The sequence below is a fragment of the Herpailurus yagouaroundi genome, unplaced genomic scaffold, assembly GCF_014898765.1.
Source record: "Herpailurus yagouaroundi ecotype Mexico unplaced genomic scaffold, PumYag 503, whole genome shotgun sequence".
NCBI classification, from domain to species: Eukaryota; Metazoa; Chordata; class Mammalia; order Carnivora; family Felidae; genus Herpailurus; species Herpailurus yagouaroundi.
In genome coordinates, this window is record NW_024412720.1 from 10543 (window position 1) to 38188 (window position 27646).

At 45.9% G+C, this 27646-nt stretch overlaps 1 protein-coding gene across 25 annotated transcripts in view; it reads right to left on the minus strand.

The window, feature by feature from the left end:
* Positions 1-1362: 1362 nt before the first annotated feature.
* The window catches only part of LOC121023071 (protein FAM156A/FAM156B-like), a 46252-nt gene continuing 19968 nt past the window's right edge, over positions 1363-27646 (minus strand). For 4 of the 25 annotated variants that reach the window (XM_040464743.1, XM_040464734.1, XM_040464728.1 and 1 more), the window contains 2 exons: positions 13183-13446; positions 6270-7704 (listed from right to left, as the gene is read on the minus strand). In XM_040464743.1, the coding sequence (XP_040320677.1) occupies positions 6944-7600 (657 nt within the window). In that variant the 5' untranslated portion in view covers positions 7601-7704; positions 13183-13446 and the 3' untranslated portion in view covers positions 6270-6943. Of the gene's footprint in view, positions 1822-2176; positions 2494-2875; positions 3530-5324; positions 5446-5721; positions 5808-6017; positions 6224-6269; positions 7705-13182; positions 18199-19997; positions 25121-27646 lie in introns of those variants that run through there. The other 21 variants (XM_040464737.1, XM_040464732.1, XM_040464733.1 and 18 more) reach the window with 12 other exon arrangements.

Here is a 27646-nt window from a genome sequence, read left to right on the forward strand (position 1 = left end):
GGTTCTATTTGCACAGCTGCAATCTAAGTTTTCATAGGAGACATTTCCAAATACTGCTTATGTGGGGGCCACATTCCAGACTCGCTAAATCAGGCTCTCCAGGGATGGAGCACTAGCATCTGTCCCTGGTTTCTTTTTTTTCTTTCTTTCTTTTTTTTTTTTTTATTACAAAGTTTATTTTAAATCCAGTACAGTTAACATACAATATTAATTTCAGGTGTACAATACAGTGATTCAACACTTCCATACAACACCCAGTGCTCATCAGGACAAGTGCACTCCTTAATCCCCATCCCCTATTTTACCCATCCCGCACCCCACCCCCCCACCACTTCATGCCCCCTCTGGTAACCATCCCTTTGTTTTCTTGTTTAAATTTTTTTTTAATTTTTATTTTTGAGAGACAGAGAGGGACAGAGGATCTTGAAGCAGGCTCCATGCTGTCAGCACACAGCACCACGTGGGGCTTGAACTCCTGAACCTTGAGATCATGACCTGAGACGAAGTCCGATGCTTAACCGACTGAGCCACTCAGGATCCCCTTCATCCCTTTGTTTTCTATCGTTACGAGTATGTTTCCTGGTTTGTCTCTTCTTTCCTTTGCTCATTCTTTGTGGTTGTTTGTTAAATTCTGCTTATGAGTGAAATCATATGCTATTTGTCTTTTTCTGACTGACTTATTTCTAATACTCTCCAGCTCCTTGCATGTCGTTGCAAATGGAAAGAGTTCATTCTCTTTATAGCTGAATAATATTCCATTGTACATATATATACATCTTGTTTATCCATTCATCCTTCGATGGACATTTGGGTTGCCTCTGTAATTTGGTTATAACAAATGATGCTGCTAAAACATAGGAGTTAATGCATCCCATTTGAAGTAGTGTTTTGCATTAAAAATTTTTTTTTTTATTTTTAAGCGTATTTATTTATTTTGAGAGAGAGACAGCAAGCGGTTTAGGGGCAGAGAGAGAATCCCAAGCAGGCTCCACACTGTCAGCACAAAGCCTGATGTGGGGCTTGAACTAACAAACTGCAAGTTCATGACCTGAGCCAAAACCAAGAGTTGGACAGTTAACCGACTGAGCCACCCAGGTGCTGCTAACAATTTTTTAAATGTTTATTTTTGAGAGAGAGGGAGGGAAGTGGGAGGGAAAGAGAGAGAGCACGAACAGGGGAGGGGCAGAGAGGGAGACAGAATCCGAAGCAGGCTCCAGGTTCTGAGCTGTCAGCACAGAGCCCCACACTGGGCTCGAACTCACAAACTGCGAGATCATGACCTGAACCGAAGTTGGACACCTAACCGACTGAGCCACCCAGGCGCCTCAATGCTTTTGTATCTCGGGGGATAAATGCCCAGTAGGCGATAGCTGGATCTTAGGGTAGTTCTATTTTTAACTTTTTCAGGAACCTCCATACTTTTCCACAGTAGACGCACCAGTTTGCATTCCCAGCAACAGTGCAGGAGGGGTCCTTTCTCCAGACACTCGCTGACACCTGTTGTCTCTTGTGTGTTTGAATTTAGCCATTCTGACAGGTGTGAGGTGATAGCTCATTGTGGTTTTGATTTGCATTTCCCTATGATGATCGGTACCTATTATCTATTCATATGTCCATTAACCGTCAGTGTGTCTTCTTTGCAGAAATGTGTGTTCATGACTTCTGCCCATATTTAACTGGATTGTCTGTTTTTTAGGTGTTGAGTCATTCTAAACTGCTCCAGGAAAGATCTGATGCACAGATGATGTTGAGAAGCATCTCTGAGCTTCACCTGTCCTGGTTTAAATAGAATCTTGAACTTTAGAGCCATGTGTGTTACCACTGAAATTAAAAAAAAAAAAAAATCCTTATGTGTCTTCTTTCAAGAGCTATTTTTTTTTTACATGAGTAAAGTTGACACACAATGTTACATTAGTCACAGGTGTATATCACAGGGACTTAACATGTCTAGTGTTATGCTCTGCTCACCACAAGCGTAGCCACTATCTGTCACCATACAATGCTATGACAGCAACTGACGACATTCCCTGTGTTATGCCTCTGATGCAATGACTTATTCATTCCTCCTTCTCTGAAGGCCTGTATCTCCCACTCCCCTTCACCCATTTGTCCCATCCACCCACCCCCTTCCCTGCAGCAGCCATCAGTTTGCTTTCTGTATTTATTAGTCAGGAGCTGTTTGTGACACATTTATTTTACAGCCACACTTAGAACAATTACAGGACAGAGGAGTGTGTTTATGCATCTGCGTCCCCTTCTTTACATGACACTCAGGCAGGCAGAGGGGAGAGGGAAGGGCCTCGAGGCAGTGGGATTTCCATTGTCTTGGTTACCTCTCTGCTGTGTCTCCACACTGGGCTGCTGAGTGCCGCAGGGGGCCCAGTGGGGGGCGGACAACACCCCTCCCCATTCTACACATCTTCCTGTGGCCAGAAGTTAAAGCTAAGGATGAGGCTGGTTACCAGGGAAACTGCAGCCAGGTCCATGGGATTCCTGAAGAAAGGAAAACTCCTAAGTGGGTTTTCAGATGCAGGATGGACCCTAGGAGCCTGACCCCAGCCACGGATTTCTGAGCCAACCATTAAGTTCACCCAGCGGGTGCCTGCGCATGAGCGCACACACACACAGACACACACACACACAGACACACACACACACACACACACACACGCACAGACGTGTGCACTCAGCAGCATTCCTTTGTGATGTGCACAGTGACTCATTCTGGTGGGAGCACCTCACCCACAGGGAGGAGGCAGGTGATGATGGGTCGTGCAGGCAGGACCCAGAACATGGAAAGGGAGACGGGACAGTTCCTTAGTGTTATAAAATCAATGGCATACCTTTTCCACCATGACTTACTTAGACATTTGCATTACGTTTTCCAAAGGGCTTTATTGGGCTCTAATTACACACCAGTGTCACCCAGTTAGACAGTCCAATGCAGTGACTTGTAGTAAATGTACAGAGTCGTGCAGCCATTGCCACAGTTCAGTTTTAGAACATTTCCTTCTCTCCAGAAAGACCCTGTGTACCCATCAGCGCTCACTTCCCACTACTACCTCCAGGCTGAGGCAGAGTCTAATGTAATTTCTATCTCTGTAGGTTTGCACTTTCTGGGCATTTCCTAGAAACTGACTCCTGTTTTAAGTGGACTCTTGTGTCTGTGTCTTTCATGTAGCTGAACACTCTGGGGGCTCATCCATGTTGTAGCAGAAATCAGAAGTTCATCCCTTTTCATAGATCAGTGGCATCTTCCTGCATGGGTTGCCACATTTCGATTATCTATTGACCAGCTGACAGACTTTTTTACACTGTTTTGCTCTCTGGCGATTATGAATAATGCTGCTGTGAACATCTGAGTACAAGTCTTTGCTTGGACATAGTTTTTGTGTCCAGTTTCTCCATGTTTTCGTTTCTTTGCCTTGCATGATTGCGCTGGCTGAAACTTTCAGTCCATGTCGGGCAGAAATGGTGGGAACCGCCATCCTTGCCTTGGTCTGGATCTCAGCGGGAAAGCATTCATTCACTAATAAATATGTGACAGGAGACATATTTTTCTTGTAGATAGCCCTATCAGAATGAGGACGTCCCCTTCTGTCCCTAGTTGGACGAGCATTTTTATCACGAATGGGCCTCGAATTTTGTCAAATGTCTTTGTCTATCAAGATGATCACATGGTTTCTGTCCTCAATATATTACTATGCTGGTTGACCCGAACTGTATTTTGAATGTTAAAGCGATATTGCAACCCTGGGATAAATCTCACTTGGTTAGTTGGTTTTCCCCTTGCAAATGTTGTTGGATTTGATATGCTGTTCTGTTGAGGATTTATGTATGGATGTTAATGATAGATATTGGTGTATAGTTTCTTGTGTTGTCATGTATGGCTTTGGTGCAGGGTAGTATTGTCCTAATGGATGAGTTAGGAAATGTTCCTTCCTCCTCTCTATCTGGAACAGCCTATGAGGGATGGATATTATCTCTTCCTATAGTTTAACAGAACTTAGCAATGAGGCCAGCAGGCCCAGGGCTTTTCTCTGTGGGAAGGTTTTTAAATCAAGTTTTAAAATGTATTCATTTTGAGAGAGAGAGAGACAGACAGACAGAGACAGAGACAGAGACAGAGACAGAGAGAGAATGTGGAGCAGGGTCAGAGAGAGGGAAAGAGAGAATCCCAAGCAGGCTCTGCACTGACAGTAGGGCTCGATCCCATGAGTCAGACACTCAACTGACTGAGCCACCCAGGTGCCCCAGTGGGAAGGTTGTTAAATAACAAATTCAATTTCTTTACTTATGATAGGTACATTGAGATTTCTGATTTGAGCATTCCACTCTACCCCTATGCTCTCCCTGTATTTCTTGCCTCCTGGTGGTTCTCCCTCTGCCTCTTGCCTAGAATGTGACATGCTGATGCTTCAGATTCTGTGTCTCCCTCTCTCTCTGCCCCTCCCCCCCCACTCCCACTTTGTATCCTCTCTCTCTCTCTCTCTCAAAAATAAACATTTAAAAAAATGCAGAATTTGACATGCTGAACATCTCTGGACATTAGTGGATTCTATCTCCTAGTCTATATCTTGGGACCATGTGCTGACTCAGATGGGACCCCCAGATACCCACATACACTTGATATGTGGGCAAGGGGACAATGACTTTGAGGCAGGGGTGGGATGGTACCACTGGGTCTGTCAGTCACACCTGCCCACCCATTCCCCATGTGCCCCAGTGCAGGCCATGAGTAAGTGTGGTCAGGAGCACCTTCAGCAAGCCCCACATCCACACTGCCCCACCCCGTTCCTTCTCACCCCTCTCGTCTCCTGGCCACAGAGCCACAGAGGGGCTCCATGACGGCTCTTTGCCACATGTATGGGCGTTACAGGTCTCCCTGATTAAAGGCTCAATCCCGAGGGCCAGCATTGTCTTGTGATTACTCCAAACTTCCCCACCCCAGCAGCCAGCCTTGCGTGGAGTGGGGGAGGCAAGGGTGAGACGATGAAACCTTAACGAGTGGCTAAACATCTGTCTGTGGTTGGTGTGGCTGCTGCGGTAAAGACATCTCTTTATGACTTCCTTGAACTCTGCCAGGTGGGTAGGAGTGCCCCTGCCCTAGTGCATTATGGGGAGGATTCAAGGAGGTATCTTATCAGACCTGAGGCTTCCAGCTGGGAAACGTCCACCAAAGTCATTGGTTCTCCGCACTTCACCCCTGGCCTCTATAGAGGTTAACGTTGGTGAGCTGGTTAGGAGTCATGTTCTGAATTCAGTCCGCCTAGGTTTGCCTGTCGCCCTCTCCTTCAGTGCCTCTGCGACACTGAGCAACTCACCTGACCTCTCTGTACTCTGCTTTTCACACACAAAGTGAGATCGAAGTCTTGCTCAATGATGGGTTCTGGGAGTGGATTCCATAAGCTGATATATGGAGATATGTAGAATACTGTCTGATACCTAGGACAAGATCAATAAAGTGAAATGCGCATGTTATCCTGCTAACCACACCCCAAATGACCAGTGTAGATTTAGGCCTCAGAGTTTCAAGGAAGAAAATCCCTGCTTTGTTTACTTTCTCCTGTCAAGTGGGACACGAGCCTGGCAGGGTCACCTGAGCACCAAGCTCTCTGGAGAGATCACACGTTCAGAACATAATAAACACACCTGCTCTGAAGCCACTTCTGTCTGCAGAAGACTCACAGATGTTTGCAGCAACACAGCTCTGGACATTACCTAATTACGGAGACTGAGCGCAAGCAGACTTTCTCTGTAGTTCAGAGGGACTGCACGGGCACTTCCTGGGTTACACAGCACTGGATCTGTGGGGGAGGAAGAAGGATGATGCCTCATTAATGCCTCCTGAAATGAAAAGGCACACATGTAAATCCCAAAACAACTCTGAAATGACTCCGTGATGCAGGCATAAAACTGCTGTTCGCATTCCCCACCCCAGGGACACCGGGCAACAAGGTACAGCCCCTGGAGATGCTACGCCAGGGGGGCCGGCACCATCCCCCAGGACCTCATACCGTGGGCGGTGGGCTGTGCTTCCAGCTCTCTGTGGGCAGGAAGACTCTCTTCCACTTGCTCTGCCCGGATGATCCGAAGGCTGCTCGTGCTGCGGGGCTGCAAACGGTGACTCGATGGTGTTCCCTGGTGCCCTCCGGGCCTGGCTCCAAACCTCCTGATAAACTGTGATCTGCTGCTCTAGAATTTAAATGCGGTGACCTCACACCTGACAAAGAACAACCCAATATGGATAAAGAACCTGAATGCAAAAGTTAGGTTTTTTTTATATGTATATTTATTTGGCAAGGATGATGAGGTAACGGGTCAGAAATTCATTCGAGGGGAATACCATCCGTGTTATAAAGCAAGGAAACAATGTTCTACATTTAGCTCAGCATACTCATAACGGCCTACACAGACAACACAATAGTGAACCACCAAGTTCCAGTTCCATGTCCCTTTCTGCACCTCCTTTAGCGTCAGTCTCTTGAAAGTGGATCTCCGTTCAGCACACGTCCATTCCAGCAGACCAGTGCTGCTGCTGGGAGGCAGTCCGTGAAATGGCACAAAAGCACATGGCCATCATCAACGGGGCATTCGTGCTACAGAGAAGCTCTCTACCGTACTGACAACAAGGCAGAGAGGAGAGGCAGAGTTCGGGGTGGGAAAGTGACAACATGCATCACGGGAGCCATAATAAGGAAGTTACGGACCCCTGGGGTATGCGGTGTCCCATAGAAAGCCCCACAGGGATCCACAAATTCAAGGTAGGAAAGACAGAACCTTCCTGGGATTGGATGAGGGCTCACGCCGATCGAATTTTCAGTCATCAACGCTGCTCTTGTCACTTCTCTGACGACTGCTTACTGGTTGGTCCCCAAAAGAAATCCACGCTCAGGATCATGTCTGGAGCCATTCAGACCTGTGTCACGTGAGGATGAGAGCCTCAGTTTTCTTTCAACCACTGCTTTAGGAGCCTCTGAAACATCCTTTTGCTTTCCTGCTGCATCTCCAGTTGGAGCTTCTCGTCTCTTTCCTGCTGTTGGAGCACCCCTTCGGGCAGCAGGCCAGGTCGGCTGGTGCTCAGGCTGAGGGTCAAGCCGCTGAGGCCCTGTACCAGTGTCTCCCAGGAGGAAGCATGGGGGGCCCCTTTCCTCTCTGCAGACATCCCAGAGACGTTTGGCCTATGGCTCTGGCAGTATCGACATTCGCATCTGAATCTGTTCTGATCTCTATCACCTGAGGAGGAGATCCTGGCTTTCCTCTCCACCCGATAAGGTGCCACCTGATCGAGGTGCCGCCGTCTCATGTGCCCCAGAAGGGTTTTCTTCCTCTGAGGGGACGCTGACCTTTCCCACCGCCTCTCTTGTAGGGTTTTCTCATCTCTGTAGCGCTGCTGGAGCAGCCCCTCTGGAAGAGGGGCAGGGTATTTGGTGCCAGGACTGGTTTTGAGGTCACCCAGGCCCATCATAAGCAGTTCCGAGAAGGAAGGAGAGGAGGCTGCCGTGACTTCCCGGGAGGTCTCTTCAGAGATCATCGGGGAAGACTCAGAAATCAGTGTTGAGCTGCATTTCCGGAGCGGATCCATGGAGGTGTGGTCCATGCTCACAGCTCCACCTGGCCCTTGGTCTAGACAGCAAGCTGAAGACAAAGGTTGTCAAAGAGCTGGAAGCTAGCAAGGGAGGTGTGTGGCCAGAAGGACCCAGACTACATCAAATGGTGATAAAAGAAGAAAGAAAACTCCGTTATTATTCACCTGACTTAACGTTTCTGAGCCTCAGCTTCCTATCTGTTAAATGGGGGTAATAATGAGCCCTACTCCCTATGATGGTTCTGGGCTTTAAATAAGAGTATACATTTCCAAGCTCAGAATTCGGATGGCATATAATCAGGATCTCAGGCGTGAGATTAATCATCAAAACCACATCATAGGTAATGAAAAATGGTGCCCTGCAGTCAACCATGTGAATCCCCTGCCCACTTTTTTTGTTGTTGTTGTTGTTGAAAGAGAGAGACAGAGGGCGCGAGTGAGCAAAGGGGGGAGGGTGAGAGGGGGAGAGAGAGAGAGAGAGACAGAGAGAGAGACAGAGACAGAGAGACAGAGACAGACGACAGAGACAGAATGAATGAACAGGGAGCCTGAAGCATGGCGCAAGCTCAGTCGACCCTGCCGACTTTTTATAACCATTCAAGCATAATTTTAAGAACACTCCATGTGTGACCAGCATCTGCTATACTCATAAGTGTCCATGTACTTTCCAAAAGGAGACAATGGCTAAAATTTCCACCATGGTGACACATTCTTTTGAATATTCACTGGCTTTCATCTAGGTAAAAAGGATGTTCAAACCTATGGAAGTCATTTCATAATCCTCAGTAAGCAGCAATAAGAATTTTACTAAAATACAAGAACAGAGATCAATGAAATTTCTAACAAGACAGATTAGAGAAACTCAAATTAAAAGTTGCTTCTTTGGGGCGCCTGGGTGGTTCAGTCGGTTAGGCGTCCGACTTCGGCTCAGGTCATGATCTCGCGGTCCGTGAGTTCGAGCCCCCCATCGGGCTCTGTGCTGACAGCTCGGAGCCTGGAGCCTGTTTCAGATTCTGTGTCTCCCTCTCTCTCTGACCCTCTCCTGTTCATGCTCTGTCTCTCTCTGTCTCAGAAATAAATAAACGTTAAAAAAAAAGTTGCTTCTTTGACGGGGCGCCTGGCGGGCTCAGTCAGGCGTCTGACACTTGATTTCAGCTCAGGTCATGATCTCGAGGTTCGTGGGATTGAGCCACATGTCAGGCTCTGTGCTGACATTGTAGAGCCTGCTTGGGATTGTCTCTCTCCCTCTCTCTCTGCCCCTTCCCCACTCACACGCTCTTTATCTCCCAAAATAAATAAGTAAACGTTTTTTTTTAAAGAGTTGCTTCTTTGAAATAATCAATAAAATTGATAAACCTCTACAGGACTGAAGAAGAAAAAAAAGGAGAAGAGCAAAGAAGACACATCACACTTCTGACTTCTAGCCATACTACACAGCTAGAGTAATAAGAACAGTGTGTTACTGGCAAAAGAACTGACACGTGGGCTAACGGAACAGAATCGAGAGCCTAGAAGTAACCCCATGCATGTATGGCCAACTAATATTTGACAACAGAGTCAAGAATACTCAATGGATAAAAGACAGTCTCTTCAGTAAATGCTGCTGGGAGAATGGACTATTCACATGCAAAAGAATAAAGCTGCATTCCTATCTTACACTCACAAAAGTTAACTTGAAATGGATTAAAGGCTTAAATGTAAGATGGAAACTAAAACTGCTAGAAGAATACATAACGACAAAGCTCCCTGACACGGGTCTTGGCAATGGATTTTTGGATATACCACCCAAGGCACAAACAACAAAATCAAAAACAAGTGGGGCTACATCTAACTAAAAAGCTACACACTAAGGAAACCACCAAGGTGAAAAGACAACATATGGAATGGGAGAAAATATTTGCAAACCGTATATCTGACAGGGATTTAATATCCAAAATATAAAGACCTCATACATCTCCACAGCAAAAACAAAACAAAATAAAATGAAAAAAAACAACAACTAATCATCGAATTTAAAAATGGGTAAAGGTGGGGTGCCTGGGTGGCTTAGTCGGTTGAGCATCCAACTTCAGCTCAGGTCATGATCTCGCGGTCTGTGAGTTCGAGCCCCGCGTCGGGCTCTGTGCTGACAGCGCAGAGCCTGGGGCCTTCTTCTGATTCTGTGTCTCCCTCTCCCTCTCTGTCCTTGCCCCTGCTCGTGCTCTGCCTCTCTCTGTGTGTCAAAAATAAATAAACATTAAAATAATAAAATAAAATAAAATAAAATAAAATAAAATAAAATAAAAATGGGTAAAGGCTATGAACAGACATTTTTCTAAAGATGACGTACAAATGGCCAATGGGTACAGGAAAAGCTGCTGCAAACCACCAATCATCAGGGAAATGCAAATAAAAAGCACAATGGGCTATCACCTCACACCTGTTAGAATGGCTAGCATCAAAAATACAAGAGATAAAAATGCCAGCTTCCATGTGCAGAATAAAGAATACTTGTGTACTGTTGGTGGGAATGTAAATTGGTGCAGCCACTATGGAAAACAGTATGGAGGTTTCTCAAAAAATTAAAAATAGAACTACCATATGATGCAGACATTCCACTTCTGATAGTATATCTGAAGGAAATGAAACCACAATGTCAAAGATATATCTTTACCCCCATGTCCACAGCAGTATTATTTACAATAGCCAAGATATCGACACAGCCTAAGCGTCTTTGATGGATAAATGGATCAAGTAAATACACAGGCACGCAGACACACACACACACACACACACACACACACACACACCCCACACACACACCCACACACACACCCACACACACACACACACACACACACTATTATCTGGCCATAAAAAGGAGGAAATCCTGCTATTTGTGACAACATAGTTGGACCTTGAGGGCATTATCTCACTTATGTATGGAATTGAAAAGGAAACTCCCAAATGTACAGAAAAAGCTATCAGATTTGTGGTTGTCAGAGGTGGTGATTTGGGGAGGGAGAAGAAAATTGGAGGGTGATGGCCAAAAGAAACAAACTTCCAGGTATAAGAAAAATAAGATAAATAACGAAATATAATGTACAACATGATGACTATAGTTAACACTGCTATGTGATATAAATGAAAGCTGTTAAGAGAGTAAATCCTAAGAGTTCCCTTCACAAGGAAAACATTGGTTTCTTTTTCTTCTTTTTGTGTCTCTGAGATGGTGGATGTCAACTAAACTTACTATGGTAACCATTTCATGATATATGTGAGTCTGATTATTATCCTTTATACCTTATCCAGTGCTGTCAATTATATCTCAATAAAACTGGAAAGAGAGAGAGAGAGAGAGAGAGAGAGAGAGAGAAGAAATTAGTTACTAACAACAGGAATGAAAGAGGAGACTTCACTAGAGACCCAGGAAATATGAGAGAAACGATATTATTAATATTACATGAAAATCTCCATACATAAATGCAACAATGTGCAAATGGATTGATTACTCAAAAACCATAAACCACCAAAACTTACCCAAGGTGAAAGAACATGCATATTTCAGAACCATTTACAGAAATTGAATCAGTTGTTAAAAGCCTATGATGGGGGCGCCTGGGTGGCGCAGTCGGTTAAGCGTCCGACTTCAGCCAGGTCACGATCTCGCGGTCCGTGAGTTCGAGCCCCGCGTCGGGCTCTGGGCTGATGGCTCAGAGCCTGGAGCCTGTTTCCGATTCTGTGTCTCCCTCTCTCTCTGCCCCTCCCCCGTTCATGCTCTGTCTCTCTCTGTCCCAAAAATAAATAAACGTTGAAAAAAAATTTATAAAAAAAAAATAATAAAAAAAAAATAAAAGCCTATGATGAAAATCCCACATGGTATCACCAGTGAATTCTACCAAATATCGACAGGAATAAAAACACCCACACACAAATTCTACACAATGTCCTTCAGGAAACAGAAGTGGGGGAAATGCTTGCAAGCGATTTTATGAGGCTAGCATTTCACTGATACCAAGAAAAGTACTGACCAATACCAATATTCTTCCTTAGCACAAGCACAAAATTCCTCAACAAAATACTAGCAGATGGAATCCAGCAATATATTCAAAGGAAAAACAGCATGATCAAGTGGGTTAGCTCAGGAAAGCAAAGGTGGTTCAATAATTGAAAACCAACTAATGCAATCCTCAGATTTAGAATATAATTGATTAATCAATCAATGTAATCTATAGTTGAAGATGAAAGATTAAAAAGAAAAATGATAGCCTCAATGCTATTCCTCTCAAAACCAAATGGCATTTTTCAGTAAACAATTTTAGAAAAACAATTTTAGAAAAACAATCCTACAATGCATATGAAACAACAGAAGACCCAGAATAGCCAAGGCAACCTGGAGGAAGAACAAAGTTGGAGGTACCCACCCTCCTCATTTCAAAACATATTTCAAGGCTACAGTAAGTAAATCAGTATGGTAGTGACAGAAAGACAGACACTGGCCAATGGGACAGAAGAGAACCCAGAAATAGACCCACGCATGTACAGTCAGCTGATCTTGACAAGGGTGCCAATAATACGCAATGGGGAAAGGACAGTCTCTTGGACAAATGGTGCTGGGAAACCTGGACACCCACGTACAAAAAGGACGATATTGGACCCTACGTTACACCACACACAAAAATCAACCCCAAAGGGATTGAAGATTAAGTATAAGACGTGACACTGTAAAACTCCTGGAAGAAAACATAAAGGAACATCTGTGTGACACGGGTCTTGGCAAGTGATTTCATGGAAGCGACACCAAAAGCAGTCATGAAAAAGCAAAAACGGCCAAGTGGGACTACATCAAACTTAAAAGCTTCTGCACAGCAAAGGAAAAGCATCAACAAACCGAAAAGGCAATCTACAAAATGGGCAGAGATGTGCAAACCATGCATCTGATAAGGGTTAATTTTCAATATTTATAACAAACTTTTCTAACTCAATAGTTAAAACAAACGAACCAATTTAAAAATATACAAAGTATCTGAATAGACATTTCTCCAAAGAAGACATACAAATGGCCAAAAGGTATATGAAATGATGCTCCCCTTCACTAAGCATTAGGGAAAGGCAAATCAAAACCACAATGAGATGTCATGTCACACGTGTGACACGTGAGGATGGTTATTGTCAAACAAACTAACAGAGAGCAGATCACAAGTGTTGGAGAGTATGCAGAAAACTGGAACCGTCGTACGCTGTCGGTGGGAACGCAACTGGTGCAGCCACAATGGAAAACAGTATGGAGGCTCCTCAAAAAATTAAAACTATCATATGATCTTGTTCGTATCCAGATGTCCCCTCCAAAACAACTAAAAACAAACAAACCACAAACCAACCCCCCAAAAACCCATCATCTGATCCAGCATCCCACTCCTGGGCATATATCCAAAAGAACTCAAGCCAGCCTCTCACAGAGATGTCTGCATTCCCATATTTACTGCAGCATTAATCGCAGTAGCCAGGATAATGGAAACAACAATCCTGTCAATCGACAGTGGAATGGATAAAGGAAGTGTGACACATCTATACAATGGGATATTATTCAGCTGTATAAAAGGAGGAAATCTTACCCTTTGCATTCCAGGTGCTGTGGATTAAAGAAGCGAAACAGATAATGCTGTTTCTTATCCAGCGCCTTCCATGTGCCAGCTAATGTCAGCTAGGTGTTTTACATTTGTTGTCTCCTGGAGGTCTCCCAACAAACCTTGAGTAGGCAGGATTATTGCCTTTAACCAGGAGGAATTTGAGGCTGAAGGAGAGAGACTGAAGTGGCAGGGTCTGCCCTGGAATCCAGCGTGAGTGTAATCCGAATTTTAGGGCGGAGGGAGGCGAGTCTGGAAAGAAAGGCAGGCACTAGGATGCAGACAGCTTCCGATGCCGTGTGGGTGTAAGGGAACATCATGTGCTCCGTTACCTGCCCTGGGGTACCCCCCACCCCCACCCTGGCACCAGGACCAGGGCAGGCTATCTGAGGACATAACTGGAGTGTACTGAATTGATGCACACAGTGTAAGACGGTGTGTATTTGTGGTCCCCAGGTGGGAGAGTCAGCCCTCTGGTGACGGATCGTCCGTGCATGACGCAAAGGATGAGAATGTATGGCAGAGGAGGAGAGTTTCTAGGGCTGAACACAGACGTGTAACGTGATCTTTATGTTCTCTGCTCTAGCTCACGTGGTGTAAAGCCTGACCTGCCACCTCTCCCATGGCAGCATCAGTAGGTGTAAAGATAGGGAATGTGGCAGATGCAATTCTGTGAACCATACTTGCATTACCTCATTATGTATTCACAAATGCAACCCTCTCTGCTTGGTATTGTCACTATTAAGAATAATAAGCCCATTTCACAGGTGAGGATAGTAAGGCACAGGGCCAGGTACATTTCTCAAAATGACAGGACTGCAAGTGGCAGAACTGAGTTGGAAGGAAGGTTGTTTAGGAACAGAGCTTGTGTCCTTACCCACGACACGACATGGCTCCCACAGAAAAGAAAACCAAACCCCACGATGCTCCCCATATCCAGAAGTCTGCTTTGTGCTGTGAGTAAAGAGGAAACCCCTCCTCAAACAGGTCTAATCACAAAGGCAATTCACAATCACACAATGAAATCAGAAGTAAGGGTGGGTGCAGGCAGGGCATATTCTGGGGTCTGGTGACGCCATCAAGGACCTAGGCTCTTTCCAGTTCTCTGATCTGTGTGTGTGTGTGTGTGTGTGTGTGTGTGTGTGTGTGCGCGCGCGCGCTTGCGCGCTCTCCGTCCTGTGTTTGTCAGAAGAGCCCTGGAAGCAAGGAAGGCAGGTACTGCCATCCCCATCTTAGAACAACAGAAGCTGCATGACCGACCAGGTCTGGACATAGTGGCCCCAAAGACAACAGGCACTCAGCTATTGCAGGCAGGGCCTTATCCTCTGAGTTTCTGGTCAGACTATGGCTACTGGAGAACAGGGATCTTCCCTCAGCATTCAGGGCCCATGGTTCAGGCTATAAGTGATGCATGAACACAATTCCACTCATTTGAGGAGCTGCTCAGGGGCTGGCCTGCCTTCGGTGATAATTTGACCTCCCGTTTTCTTGGGTGCCCCTCTGCCTTTTAGTCAGAATATTAGGACATTCTCCAGGCTCTTCTCTTTGGTTCTAGACAAACTCTTTGGCTCTTAGACCCAGGCGCCCGCACGTTTGCTGGCAATGCCTCTCCAGATGATCTGTCAGCCCCAAAAGCAGAACCTAGAAAGTATCCCCAAGGGTGTGAATTCAGGGTTCACGAAGAGGTGACCTTTCAACAAACATTGTGAACAGGGAGAGGAATCTGACAAGCACATTTCTGGGGTCAGGACTTTCCTGTCAAGAGGGAACAGTTGGGAAGAAGTGTCTGAGGCAGAGGCTTCCAGAAACAGTGCAGATACTGCCAGAAGGCTGGAGCAGCTGGGGGGTAGGGGAAGGGAGTGAGAGCCTAACAGAAAGCAGGGGAGAACAACGGGTGACAGGCACTAGATCCTGCTGTGCTGAGTCAGCTTCTGTTCAGTCAGCTGGACTGCAAAGGACACCCAAGGATCACAGATGCCGAATGACAGCCTGTATCGGGCTGTAAGTTAGGCAGAGAAGGGACATGGAGAGGACCACTTAGAGAAGAGGCAGGTTTGGACAAAGAGCTGGAAGGACAGTGAGGAGGAGCGCCTTCTTGTGAGGCTGACAGCAGTCACCTGGATTGACACAGCCTTCACCCGTGTGCTCATGTCCCGTCCCCCAAGGGGATTTGTGCTCTTGCCAGAGCATCCCATATTTAACTAGCAGCCTTAATTCACTCAACAATCCACCTACTGGACAGATCACTGTGGGCACCTACTCTGTGCACCAGTCGCTCGGGACTTGGAAAACATTCTCTGAGTTGCCTGGAGCTCCAAGGATCTTGACCCAAGTTCCACTGTGAGACCAGAACTGTGGCCGACGGGGCAACAGTGACCCACACGTTGAAAATCCCCTTATAGCCTCTTTAAGTTTCTGGAATTAGAGATGGTACAAAAAATCCAATCTTCCTCCTCCTCACAGAGAATCTGAGTACAGAGATGTCCTGTTTACTCCATCCTCCTGTGTCATAACCGGTACACGAGCTGCCCTTTGGGATGAAGGACCTTGGGTGAAGGTCCCTCCTCCGCTGAAGAAACATGTTCTCTAAGCACCACCCGAATTCATGTGTCAGTTCACTGGACTCAGTGGGGACACAGGGATCACACAGGGTGTAGTCTGCAAGCAGATGACCACTGCACATTGTGTGAGAAGAGCGGTGGCAGAATTGAAATCACAGTACCTTAGGGACACAGAGCAGGGCCTCTTACCCCTACTTAAGTGTATGTGTGTGTGTTTGGTCAGGACACACCTCTCAAGGCTGGGGAGGCTGATGACACAGGCACTTTGCTCACCCACAGTGTACAGACGTGCACGCCGAAGAACAGAGAGACACCTAGTTAGAGTCGGACTGCAGTCCTTGGGCTACTGGGCTTCAAATCACCAGTGGGGTCTGGTCAGTGCTACGGCTGTGATGCAGCTACTAAAAGCACTTCCTCTGCTTGCCTCTCAATTCGTAATACCTGGTCACCAGTGAGACAGGTAGAGACCTAATTTGGGTGGTGGGGTTGCTTGCAAAGGCTCTCTAACATGACAAAGTACCACTCCACGGGGGGAGCCCTGGACATTGAAGTCCTGCTTGGCTGTTGGTTCTGAGGCAAGCCTTCCATGCCAAGGGACTCCAGGTCTGTTGGCTTCAGGGCAGCTCATCAGAGGACAGACACAAAATCTTAGAACCTTTCAAGGTTGCTGAGTACCTCCATTTCAAGGTGGACAGGTGTTGGGACCATGATGACTATACAATACTGGAACAATATATGCATTTCAGCAGCTGAAGCACAATCCAGGAATATCACTGCGAGTGCAAAGTCGGGCTTTGGAGTCAGGCGAAACGGAGGTGTGATGCCCAGATCCACCCTTTCCTGCACCAGCGACCTAAACCTTTCCATTTGTTTCCTTGTCTACAGACAGTGGGCTTTGACACTTACCTGAGTGTTTGGGTAATAAAACTGTATATACCAGCACAGCTGAGCTCCTCAACAGCCAGGCTGCAGAAGAGACAGTCACACCGTGCCCTGTGTTAGGGACATGTCAGCATGGAGCAAGTATGCCAGGACCCTGGGACTCTAGTCCACGCCTCTGGCTGAGGTTCAGGTTTGGGGGTTGTGGTGGTGGCTGGACTGGTGGTTCCATCTTTTCTCTTGTCCAAGGGACACACTTCATTTCATGCCTAGGCAGAGGAGTTATAGTGAATGAGGTTAATGCTCACAGTTGAGTCTATGACAAGACAGAACCAGCAGGGGGTGCTGCTGCCCACTGGACCCCACAGGAACTGACAAACTTTCCTCCAGGGGTTTCTGGCACCTGGTAGGGACCCCTAAGGAGTTCTATGAAGGCACTGTCAGGATCCCTTAGAGGGCTCCAATAGTGAGCAGCAGCTGATCTTTGCCTCCTTGATGGCCACAGGGACTAACAGACCAAACCCCTTGTAGAGGGAAGATTAGTTAGTACACTTTCTCTTGTCCCAACAGAAACTCAGACTGCAACTCCGAGTGAAACATTATCAAAACAAAGTCCAAGGGAGGTAGTGGAAGGCATTTCATTTCTTGGGTCAAAGGTGCCATAAAGTGACATATTCTTTCCACGTTTCTGCTTATCCCTCCTCACTGGAAGGCAGGGCCCCTTCACATTGGGAAAGTTTGTGACACATTCCAAACTCTGTGTCCAAGTGCATCAAAGGATCCATATGAAAGGAGATGAGATCTTTGCTGTGTGTCATCCTATTCCTAGCAAGGAAGCCCTTTCCAGAACAACTGTGCTGTCAGATTGCATCTCCAATTAACTCACTGTGAACCAGGGTAAAACATCTATTTGGGAGAATTTATAACGAAATCTCCATCACTTTTAAGTAAAAAGTTTTATTAACAGTGCCGTTTCATCCAGGGATTCCTAGGGTTAAATGGAAATCGCTCTCTACTTAACCTGATAGCTTGAACATCAGGAGGAATCAGGCAAATGAAGGCTGGGGACAGGAGACTCAGGGAGGAGAGAGAGTGCCCAAGCCCAGTGGCCATCTACTGAACAGAAAGAGGTTTAAGTTGGCTGGAATATGAAGTGGGGGTGGAGGGGGCCATCTGCTGAAGATGAGGCATTTGAGGGTAGGCAAGGCCTGCTGTGCCTGGTCCAGGAGGCTGGACGTTATCCCAAGAACAGCAGGAAGACCCTGCAGAGTTTTGAGCAGGGTACACAAGACCAGATTAGGATTTAAGAATGGTCCCTCAGGTAGCGGGATGAAGAAATTTGTGGCCAAGGGTTAATATTGGTGGTAGTTATCAAGCAGACGGGAGGGTCATGTGGCCTAGGGAACTAACTGTAGTGATGGAAGTAAGTGTCAAGATCTTATTTTGAAGGACGTAGGAGGTTGGACTGGACGGACTTGGTGTTTGAGGGGGTGGTGAGAGAGAGGCAGCAAGGAAGGACGGCTCTAAGAGTCGCTGGCCAAGGCAGCTGGGTAGAAGGCTGCTTCTCACGCTTTGTCACGCCCTACCATATGTCTGTCGGGTGGCTCCTGGGTTTACATGCGACAAGGCCAAACACAGACCTTTCTCCTTTTGCTGATTGGGCCAGACACACAGTCCCTCCAGCTCCCTGATGTAACTGAGATCAGAAGTCAGCCCTCCTGAAACTAGCTAGACACAGAGAGAAACATTTCTTGTTCGTGGAGACTAATCCTGAATGCAGAAACATCCTACCTTAAGTCTCCCCCACTATAATGGGTCTACTCAATCCTTAGGGGAAAAAAGGCAAAACCACCCTGCGGAGACCGTGTGATGTTCACATCTGGGCTGCTCTCAGCATTGCAACAACCTGAATAGTGAGGTGCTGTACTAGTTTGGTTTTTGTCTTTCCTAGTATGCACGCATGCAAAAACGACCGGTAAGAACACAAAGATCTGAAAGTGGTACTTCCTGCCACGCGTGCGCCCTACAAAGGAAGTAACCCAACGTCACTCGTCACTCGCAGCGCCTGGAAACTCTCCCTGCCACCTCGGGAAATATGTATCCTGTGCAGTCACTCAGGTGCGCCACAGTCACTCTGGGGTGGGTTCAACCTTCTCTACTCCCTGCGTGGTTACAAGTCCCGGATCCCAAGTACCCACGCCATGGCCCACGGAGAGGAAGCCACTTCGCCCCGGGGCACCCCGTTGTCCCTCCCTGTCCCGTGCAGCCGGAGGAAGGTTAAAGAGCACCCGGCTTCTCCATAGTGTCCCGTGTCTGTGATGTCACACGCAGTCCCGCAGCCCCTCCTCCTGTGGCTGGTCTCTCTAGGAAGTCGGGAGGACTTCCCCTCTCGGTGGTCTTAGCCCTTCTCTTCTGGGGAGGTGGGGGTTCAGACCTGGGGCTGAGGATAGGAGGGGGTGCGCTGGCGCAGGGATGGAAAGAACAGGATCCCGGGAAAGAACATGCATGAGAGCAAAAGCGGGAACCTAAGAATAAAAGAGGGAGAATCTCCCTAGAACAAGCCGGGTGTGCATTCGTGTCACAGGACCACCGTTCTTTCTGCGCCACACAAGAGCAGTGCTCTCTGAAAGAACAGCTGTTTTTCTCAGAAGCCTGCCTCTGCAGTGTCAGAACTGAGGTTTGACAACCTGTGTGTGGCATGTTTCTCTTTCTCTAATTGGGGATGCCATATTTAGTGGAGATGAGATTGACACTTCCCATGGGCATTGCTAGACACCCCCCCCCTCCCGGCCCCCAGGCCATAACTGGGCTCCAGTCCGTGTTCCACGGGTTCAGAAACAGTCTGTTTCCTTGGCATCACCTCCTGTATTAAACCATCTGAGGAATTCTGTCTAGGAGGTGACATACAAAAAATAGGCTCTGTCATTCCTACACTGGTATACAATTATTTAGACTGTTGTAATCAGATTACAAGCTCCAATATATAATATTTACAAAAAGAAGGCATGTTTGGTTGTCCAGTTTGCTGAAAAACAGCCAATCCTGGGCAGCAGACATATAAGTGTGATGAGAAACTTGGCTTTATAATTAATCACAGAATTCCATTTACATTTCCCATACAATTTCCTTATATTGACTACTAATGTGTGTATTGGGTGGGTCGTGTGTGTGTGTGTGTGTGTGTGTGTGTGTGTGTGTATGTGCACACGCGTGTGAGTGTTAGGGTGTTTTGTCAAAAACCGAAAAGTGAATGGCCTGTCTTGCCCGAGCCTCTCAAGGTACCAGTAACAGAGAGAAAAGATTTTTTAAAATTCCATATTGTAAGGAGCAGATTGTGAACAAGTTCCTACTGGAGTGTCTTACCTGGAACCTCCTGGGATTCAGCAGAATGTTTTGTGAATAGTTTTTTTTAGGGAAGCACTGGTTCTACTGTTTTTAGTTGAATATGGACTACACTTAAAACTGTACTTGAGATTGTATGAAATAGGTAAGCTAAAGCTCGAGATTGGGAGAACCCAACCCTAGGGAAGGGTCTCAGGGAAGCTAACCACACAGAGTCAATGGTCTAGACAAGGAAGACAGGTTGTTACGAGCTGGAACAGACGAGTTCAGTCAGTCAACTCAGATCAAGCTCTGTCTTTCTGGACAGCTGTCAGACTGAAACATCAGGAAGAGGCCACAAATACCTCAAGTATGAACTTCAGTATGTGACAAAGGCTCTCTAATCAGGGTATAAACACTCATGTGGCTCAGAAGTGTCAATCCCTGGAAGAAAGCACTGAAGACAGAGGCGAGTTTCCTCACCCTGGGACCCAGATCTCTGAAGCATCATACCCTAGACACAGACTCCCAGATACTTCATGGGCCTCCCACTATGGCTCTCAAAACCCAAAATATCCCATTGACACACTGAGGGAAGCCAACCACATTGACTCAATGGCCTAGACTAGGAAGCCAGGTTGTTCGAAGCTGGAGTGGATGAGATACAGACCCAAGAGAAGGCAGCTAGGAGACCTCAATGCATTGGACATACAATATCAAACCACCCACAGAATTCAAACCCCTATGGAACTCGAGATATGAGGAGAGACACAAAACAGCTCAGAGGCGATAAATTCTATAATACAGATCCACATGCATTTTAGCAACCTGGCAACCTGCAACATAGAAACTTAATAGCTCATAGACCTTACACCTTGCACACAGATGCCATACAATCACAGAGCTGACAACCTTGCATGCAGGCACACAAACAGCACAAAACACCTGTACCGTGAACACAAGCTTGCTCAGATACCTCCTGTCCCATGACAAATAACCTTTGCAATCTCACAACCTAGAATATGGGCCCCCAGGAGCTCAAATATGCCAACCTCAACAGAGACCCTCAGGAGAGCTCAAACCCTAATTCCTGAAATACATAATGGGAACAGCCCCAGACAACTTACATTCTGCACGCTGCACCTAAAACAGATCACATACCTCACTCACCAGGAGAGACCCCTAATAGCCCAGACAACTCTCACTTGGACACACAACCCTCCACAGCTCAGTGATCTCCCATACTGGACACAGACCCTCTCACAGCTCATACATCTCAAATCCTGGACCCCAAAATGGCTCGTAAAACGACATCTTGTTTTTGAACACAAAAAGTCACTCCATACAGGACACTTGTCAATTAGAGACACAATGAGGTCTCACCCAGCCCCATGAGTGAATAGCACAGAGAGACTGAAATACAGAATTACAGACAGCCTTTCTGGGAAACCGCTGTCTCCACAGTATTAGCCCCCATCCCAGTGCACCCGTCCAGGCACGTGAGGAGCCTCTTTTCCCAGGGATAAATGACCCCAGGTTTGGCCATCATTGGCTGTTTCTGGACAATAACTCAGCTGCACTGGTCCCAGGCCACAACTAGGAGGGAAGCCCCCGCTCACACGTCTGACAGACAGTAGAGCCCTCCACCCATCAAAATGGGGAGACCTTCTAGGTTGGAAGGGTTCATGCCATCTTCAGGAGACTCCCACTGTCCTTAAGGCCCCAGAGCCCTCCTGCTGAGGAGCCGTTGCCTCATTGTGGGGATCGGAACCTGTGGGGAAGGCAGAACAGGACAGTCCCACGCTGCTCAGGGTAGATCCACGCCCTCTCAGTCTTGTGGAAGGCCTGTCCCTCATCCCATTCACCCTGAACACACTGCTCGCTTCAGCCTTCTCAGCTCCTAACCCTTGGAGGCACTGCAGCCACCCAATTTTCCCAGTGTCCATGTGAGCCCCAAACACAAGGACACCTTCAGTCAGCAGGTCTGTTGCAAGCCAGTGAACACCAGTGGGGGAAGGAGATGGTGAAGGGGTTCACATTGCCGTGCCAGGATGACCTGCCACAGACCACTTACCTGACCACTGGGGGTGCCCCTGTTCCACCCGCTTCTCTACCTTATCATCTCCCCATCCACCCAAAGGAAACCTGTCCCCTTCTCTCAATGCCTAATTCTGCTTTAAAGGGGAAGGTGGTATGAGGGTGTCCACAGTTCCCGTGGGGCTTTGTGCAAACTGTGAGGCGCATACGTTTCCCCCCCTGATCTCCCACCACGAAGCCAACACCAGAGCAGGCCTATTTGCTCACGGGCAGAATCCACGGCGAGGCGGACGTGGGCCTGCCTGGTGCATGCACCTTGTCCTCCTCAGGGGACACACACACTGGCCCATCTCTCATGCCATTGTGAATTTCCCTCCCCCAGGAACACAGTCTTGCATCTGCAGCCTTTCAGGCACAGGTGTGAATACAGTCAGGGCTTAAGGAACGACTGGGGAGAAGTTCACGGACATGAGAACCCACCTATCTCTTACTTGCCTGCCCTCACTCAAACATCTCTCCTGTCTCATGCTTAAAATCCTATCCTCTAAGTGTTCACTTCTCTGGGTTGAGTAGGGCACCTTGTTTCCCTCGAGAAACTGGCTTGGAGTAGGTCATGAGCCCCTCTTTGAAATATCTCTGCCCATCTAAGACTTACAGTCTGGTGGACACATAACAGGACACTGGAGAAAGATTTAGTGATTTGTTATTGGGCTCATTTCACTATAGTGGGATCCTGGAAGCACTGTTAAAAAAAGAAGTTGCAGGAAGACTGACTAAAGGACAGACTAAGAGAAGCCAGTGATCCCACTGACCTGGGTAGCATCTTCAGCCTCTTTTGCTGGTGAGCAGCCTGAGGTTCCACGGCATGATTCCAAACCCTCCACTTCCACCTCCACTCTTCAAAGCCCCACCTGTGCACCCATAAACTCCCTGAGAAGGACACCCCACCTCCAGCCAATGGGGTTCTTTTCCTTGGAAGATCCTGGCAGGCAATCCCATCTAGACTAACCAGTCTAGTGTGGTCCTTAATCTCTGCTCTGCTCACCCATGAGGAAACCATTCATGTGCTCCTCTTCCATGTTCCCTGGTCCCCACTTGGTTAGAATCTGTACAGCTGACGGGCTGGGGCCAGAAGTGGGACGATGGTGACCTCCGGAGAGGTGGAGGTCCTTGCATGGTGGTGAGCTCCCCTGCACCCTGCCCGCAATGGTTTCTTTGGGAACACAAGACTCCCTCACTCCAGCTGTACCTCCCAGAGGAGACTGCTTCATCTGGGACTTCAGTGGTACATCCTATTACAGGAAAGTACAACCTGCTGCTCCTCTAGCAACCTTTCACCCTTTCCTGCCACCCCACACCCTGGTAATTTGCCCAGATGGGGTCACATCACCTCCAGCTCCACTCCTCCCCAGGAATAAAACTAATGGGCGCTGCATCCTTCCATCATAGTCTCACTACTCTTAAACTCCCCACAGGGATCATTCCACTTGCATACGCCAAGATCTTGTAGAGAGCCTGAGATAAAGTGTCCAGCCTCCTGTCTACATCTCCTACGTCACGAATGGGGTGCTTAGGGTGCCAGCAAAGGGGCATTTGTTACTCCAGTCACACCGAGGGTAGTGTGACTTGGTAAAAGAACTTTGCAGGGCTCTCTGACGGCGTCTATCAAAATTTGATTCTACTGTGCCCCTACCCTCAGTAGAATTTCAGCTTCATGAAAAGAGGAACATATGTGGGTCTTCTCTAATGTCTCCCCAGCACTTACAGTAGTATCAGGCACACAAGAAGGTACTTCAGAGATGTTTCCTTAGCAAAAGGTTTCCTTGATCCAGCAATTTCCATTGCTACGAACTTGTCTTAAAGAAACATGTACACAGCCACAGAAGTATGTGTACAATGAGAATAGCAAATTTCAGGGAGTGGGGGTGGGCTCCAAATGGCCATTGGTAGTCAATGAAATGAAAGATGGTAAATGAAAGATGAAGTGTTCCTATCCTACAATGGAGCACCCACTGGCCTTGAGACAGAATAAGAGGAGCAAATTTGTACTGACCAGAGATTTTTATTTTATTATTATTATTTTTTTTTTCAAATGGGGAGTAGCAGATCAGTGGTAATCCTAACTCAACCAGTGTCTGTAAGTGTATACGCATGTGCAGGTGCAATTTGCAAATACTGATAACAGGGACAAGACGGAAACACCTATCAGACTACAGTGGTCACCTCTGATGATCAAACTGGTGAAGGCAAGACCTGGACAGCGTATTACATCTTCTGGGGTAGGCAACTGTACTTCTAAAATGGCCAAAATCATATTCAAAAGCAAATGCTTTCCTTTACAATATTTTTTTCATTTTGTTAAGCTGTAAGTCACATTCCGTAAAATTCACCCTTTTTTTTTGTTGGCTTTTACTATGTACATACGGTTGTGCCAACCATCACCAACATCTAATTCCAGAAGAAACCCTACGCCATTAGCAGTCCCTGCCCAATCCCCCCTCCCAGGAGCCCTGGACATTTACTAGCAGCTTTATGTCTCTACAGATTTGTCCATTCTGGACATATCCACTAAATAGGATCCTACATTATGTGGCCTTTGAGTCTGGCTTCTTTCACTTAGCATAATGTGTCCAGTTTTCGTCCATGTTGCAGCAAGTATCACTACTCCATTCTTTTTATGGCTGGATAATATTCTACTATATGGATACATCACCACAGGTGATATATTCATTATTTGGTTGGCACTGGGTTGTTGGCACTTTGTTGTGATTAATGCTGCTAGGAACACTCGTGTACAAGTTTTTGTGGGGGCTTATTCTTTATTTGTCTTGGATATATATACCTACGATGGCATAACTGTGTCATACAGCAGCTCTGTTTAACTTTTTGAGGAGCTGCCAAACTGTTTTCCACAGCAGCTGTGCCATTTTGAATTCTCACCAGCAATGTATGAGGATTTCAATTATTCCACACCTTCCCCAACACTTGTTATTTTCGCTTTTTAAATTATATCCATATTAGAGGGTGGAAAGTTATAATTCATAGGGCTTTCAATTTTTGTTTTCCTAACGACTAATATTTTTGGGCATCTTTTCATGTGCTTATTTGGCATCTGCAGATCTTTTTTAATAGAAATGTCTATTCAAATGCCTAGCCCATTTTTTTAATTGAGAGAGACAGAGAGAGACAGAGAGAGCGAGCGAGAGAGAGAGCGCGCGCACACGCTCAAACAGGGGGAGGGGTCGAGAAAGAGAATCCCAAGCAGGCTCCATGCTGTTGGCCCAGAGACTGATTTGGGGCTTACTCTCATGAACCGTGAGATCATGACCTAAGCCAGAATCAAGAGTCGGTCACTTCACTGACTGAGACCCCAGGTGCCTCCCTTATCCCATTATTAATTGGGTTGTCTTTTTACTCTCATCTTGCAAGAGTTCTTTTTACATTCTGACTACTGGGCCCTTATCAGATATACAAATACTTCTTCCCATTCTTTTGGCTTTTTCACTTTCTTATGGTGTCCTTTAAAGCAAAAACTTTTTCTCATTTTGATGAAGCCATTTTTACCTAACTTTTCATTTATTATCTGTGCTTTTGATGTCCTAGCTAAGAATCCATCACCTAACCCAATGTCACAAAGATTTACTCCTACACGCTGTTACAGAAGAAGTTTTATAGTGTTAGTTCTTACATATGGACTTGGATCCATTTTGACTTGATTTTTATCTGTGGTATGAGGTTTGGACTCAAACTGATTCTTTTAAATGTTGACTATCCAGTTGTCCCAGCACCATTTACTAAAATGACTGCTCCTTCCCCATTTAATTGTCTTGGCACTGTTGTCAACAATTAACTCACCATAGATAGACGGGTTATTTCCAGACTCTCAATTCCATTCTGTTTATCTCTGAGTGTATCCTTAAATCAGTACTACATTGTATTCATTACTGGAGTTTTGAAATAATGTTTGAAATGGGAATGCACGAGTCTTCCACTTTTGGCTGTCTCCTGCAAGATTGTTTAAATTAATTCTGGGTCCATGAAATTTCCACATAAATTTCAGGAGCAGTCTCTCAATTTCTAAAAAGCTGCAGTTAGAATATCAATAGGAATTACACTGAATGCTTGGATCAATTTGGGGAATGTTGCCATCTTAACAATATCAAGTCTCCCAGTCGATGAACACACACAGTCTTCCCATTTTTTAAAATCTGCTTTAATCTCTTTCAACTGTGTTTTGTAATTTTCAGTGTGTAACTCTCACACCTGCTTGGTTAAATTAATTCCTAAATATTCTTCTTACTCTATCGTAACTGAAGTTGTTTTCTTACTTACTTATTTGGATTATTCACTGCTAATGTACAGAAATACAATTGATTTTTGTATACTGATCTATCTTGCACCCCGAACCTGAAGTCTATTTTATATTTATTTTTATTTATTTTTAAATGTTTATTTAATTTTTGAGAGAGAGAGAGAGAGAGAGAGAGAGAGCACGCGCGCGCAAGAGCGAGCACAAGCAGGGACGAGTGGCAGAGAGAGAAGGGTACAAAGGATCTGAAGTGGGTTCTGTGCTGACAGCAGGGAGCCCAATGCAGGACTCAAACTCACGAACCAGGAGATCATGACCTGAGCAGAAGTCAGACGCTCAACTGACTGAGCCACCCAGGTTCCCAAGTCTATTTTATATTTAAAGTGATTATAGCAACACAGGACTCAAGCCCAATCAACTAATGGAAAGACTGATTCAAACACCAACACTGACATCCTGTGACAGAAAAGGAAAAGAAGAGACACATTACATACAAGGGAACAAACAGGACAGAATGGGCAGACGACTGATCAGAATCCATGCAAGCCAGAATTTTCTGATTAATGCAAATGTTTCTTGAAAATGAAGGTGAAACAAAAACTTTCAAAGAAATAAAAAAGCTGAGAAAATTCATTGCCAGAAGATCTGCCCTACACAACACGTTAAAGGGAGTTCCTCAGGAAGAAGGCAAATGAAATCCAAAGAAAATCTGGATCTATACAAAGAACTGAATAGTGCTGGATGTGGTAAAGTTGCGGGCGTATATGAATTTTTTCCTTATATTTAATCTCAGTAAAAGAAAACCATCTAAATAATAGTAACAATGTATTGTGGGGTTTACGACCTTGGTAGAAATAAAATGCAAGAAAACAATAGCACTAAGGCTGGGAGAAAGGACATGAAGGTACATAGTCCTACGATTCTGACAGTGTACAGGAAGTGGTATAATATCGTTTGAAGGCACAGTGTGAAAAGCAACAATATATATTAGAACCCTAGAGCAACCGTTTCGAAAAAATGTTTAAAGATATATAACTAGTAAGCCAATTGTGGAGACAAAATGGAATAACACCAAATGTTCAACTGATCCAAAATTATAGAGGGAATAGGAAAGGAAAATGTGAATAAAATATCCATAGGATAAAATATACAGCCAGATGGCAGACTTAAATGTAAACTGTTAACACACTAATTGTACACTGCCTACACATCAATTAAAAGACCTAATTTGTCACTTTAGATAAAAATAGAAAGACCCAACTATGTACTGTCAAAAGGAATCTCACTTTAAATATGAATACATAAATTAAGTTAAAAGTAACTGAAAGGAAAATTTATCGATAAT